At 57.3% G+C, this 3,016-nt stretch overlaps 1 protein-coding gene across 1 annotated transcript; it reads right to left on the bottom strand.

Annotated features, from left to right (window-relative positions):
- Positions 1–259: 259 nt before the first annotated feature.
- VOLCADRAFT_100843 (uncharacterized protein) lies at positions 260–2,838 on the bottom strand (the record flags this gene model as incomplete). The annotated part of the gene is made up of 3 exons (XM_002959351.1): positions 260–564; positions 1,543–1,877; positions 2,747–2,838. 3 exons carry the CDS (start codon positions 2,836–2,838, stop codon positions 260–262), a joined length of 732 nt encoding a protein of 243 aa, XP_002959397.1.
- Positions 2,839–3,016: the final 178 nt, after the last annotated feature.

The raw sequence follows: 3,016 nt of genomic DNA, 5'->3' as shown, positions 1-3,016 counted from the left end.
AAAGCAACTGACACGCCACTGGGCCGCTACTGGGCCGCTACGGGGTACCAACTGGGCCGTAACCCGTCTCAGGAGTAACTAGTCCAGTTGCTAGGGGGGGGGGCCATAACACGTCGTTTGGCTGCCATAGGGCGTGCCTTACCAGTAGGTCCGTGCCTTACCTGTATTATGTATGCCTCAGATACTAATGGCTCCGCAGAACCTAACTATGATTTATACCGCCCACTGCGATTTGCAGATGCAGCTGCTGCTTCATACATCATGAGACCGGCGCTTGGCTCGTGGCACAACAGGTGAAGTCCCTGTCCGATATCGCGAACACACAGCTGCTGTGGCCGTAGCACAGCCCTGCCGGCGTGCTGCAGCGACTGGTCCTACCCAGCTCCAAGCAGATGTACAAGCCGCCAGAGGGGATGGTGGGAAAGATATCGCTCAGGCGGCGGAACGTCATCATGCCGTACAACTCGCCCTTCCAGGTCTTGGGGCTGAAAAGCGGGTAAACTGAAGTACCATTGATGGTGGCAGCACGTAGCGCCTTGGGCTCCTCGTTGACACAAGTGCTGTCTGTGGTTCGATGCACGCAAGGTTGTGAAATGCATACAAACAGTATTATTATTGTTATTATTATTGTTGTTGCTATCATTACTATATTAACATATTTGTTATTATTACCATTACCATCATTATCATCATTATTGTTAGCACAGATAGGGACAAGGCTCACAGCAGTGCATGCAGCAGTGCAGTGCATGTGTAGTAGCTAGTACAGTAAGGCACACATAACGTCTACAAGTGCGCGCTAAACGCTTCACCAGCATCTCAAGAGGCCTTTTCAGCGGCCAGCTACTACAGCATGCAGCAGTGTAGTGCATGCGGCAGAGGGTGGGGTAGCTATGGGCAACAAGGTAGACAACATGTTTAGCAAAGTTATAGCATGCTAGCTAGCCGATTCACATCGGTATGAAATAATAACAACGATGGATACATGCAGTGTAAGAGCCTAGCTCAGGACTTCGGATATTTCTGTAACACAGCAAAGGCGTAACCCGGGATGCTCAGATTGGCATTTGCGTCGTTACATTGCCCCCCACTTAGCAATGGACGTCCTCGGCCATTATTTCGAGCACAGGAGCCATCCCACCTCGCGCCAGTGCGCTGGTTTATCCATTACACCATGAAATCGCCAATTTGCGACTTGCTGGTTGCCAGAATCGAACCGCCGACCCGAAGTTTTTTTCGGAATTCGTGCGGTCCCGTCTCGATACCATTGTAACACAGCAAAGGCGTAACCCGGGATGCTCAGATTGGCATTTGCGTCGTTACAATTTCCTAGTAGGGAATCCATTCCTTGTCATCATTTCATCGTCAAGGCAAATATCGTACACGCAGGACATAGAAATATCTTTTGTAATCCTTGCAGTTATAGCCGTACTCAGCAGTACATGGCCACGGCCATGGCTGTAACGATCCCGTACCCACCCAATCTATCGATTACTCATTTATCCTACTTATGCTGTCCATGTCCCGGCCCAATTTACTTACTGACGATAAACTCGAGTCTGTTAATGCTCATTCCCGCACAGGGGCTGCCGCTGCTATTTGTGGCTACCAGGTGGAAGCAGTAGGTGGCGGTGGTGGAGGTGACGTTCAGGGGCCCTGTTGGCGTTGATGCTCGGTACGGCGGCCGCAGGTTAGTGTCACGGACACTGCAGGACGCGAAGAAGGGGAAGTTGTCCACAAGGAAGGTGTTGCCCCCGCCGAGTGGGGGTGGCGGTGAGAGCTGCGGTGCCTTGGGAACCTTCGGGGGCTTGGGCGCCTTTGGTGGGCTGGGGGCCTTGGGCGCTTTTGGTGGGGTGGGCGCCTTGGGGGATTTAGGGCTCTTGGGAGGCGGTGGGTGTGGAGACGGCGGGGATGAAGTACGCGAGATAGGCGGCGGTGGGGCGGGTGGTGGTGGAGCGGGTGGTGGGGATGGTGATGAGGATGGTGGTGGTGGGGATGGTGATGAGGATGGTGGTGGTGGAGATGGTGGTGGTGGTGATGATGAGGATGGTGGTGGTGATGGTGGTGGTGGAGATGGCTGTACAGATGGCGGAGATGAAGGGGGCGGGGAAAGGGGCTGGGTACGAGGAGAGGGGGGCTGGGAGGTTGGAGAGAGCTGCACGGGTGGAGTTGGTGGTGGGGGGAGCAGGGGCGGTGGCGGCCTCAGACGAGGCGGTGGCGGTGGCGGCGGGGATGGTGATGACGGGCTGGGTGGTAGGGGAGGAGGAGGCCTCGGTGGGGAGGGCGATGGTGGGGAGGGCGGTGGTGGGGAGGGCGATGGTGGGGAAGGCGATGGTGGCGAGGGCGACGGTGGGGAGGGCGATGGTGGGGAGGGCGATGGTGGGGAGGGCGGCGGTGGGGAGGGCGACGGTGGGGAGGGCGATGGTGGGGAGGGCGATGGTGGGGGGGCGACGGTGGGGAGGGCGATGGTGGGGAGGGCGATGGTGGGGGGGCCGATGGTGGGGAGGGCGATGGTGGGGAGGGCGACGGTGGGGAAGGCGATGGTGGTGAGGGCGATGGTGGTGAGGGCGATGGTGGTGAGGGCGATGGTGGTGAGGGCGATGGTGGTGAGGGCGACGGTGGGGAGGGCGATGGTGGGGAGGGCGATGGTGGGGAGGGCGACGGTGGGGAGGGTGAAGGCTCCGGGCTGGGTGGCGGTGGAGGAAATGAAGGTGGAGGGCTTGGGGGCGGCGGACAAGGGCAGTACCTCATGCCGAACTTGACATAGCCCCAGGCAGTGGGGGAGTCCGGGCAGATGGGGTTGGTAGCATCATTGGCAGCCACCCAGTCAGTTGCCATCCAGGCGGGCAGTGAGCTGTATATATTCATGGGCGATATGCTTTCGGCAAAGAATACAATGTAAAACGTAACGTCTTGGCATGGAAGAACATTAACCACATAACTAAGTACGTAAAACCCTACATCAAATGTTGCGTTTTGGCCTGGCCACCATTGTTTATAACCAAGGTCACGTCTG

Source organism: Volvox carteri (assembly GCF_000143455.1).
Source record: "Volvox carteri f. nagariensis unplaced genomic scaffold VOLCAscaffold_172, whole genome shotgun sequence".
NCBI lineage: Eukaryota > Viridiplantae > Chlorophyta > Chlorophyceae > Chlamydomonadales > Volvocaceae > Volvox > Volvox carteri.
The sequence above is the reverse complement of the archived record's forward strand: the minus strand, read 5'-3'. Positions and strand labels throughout refer to the sequence as shown.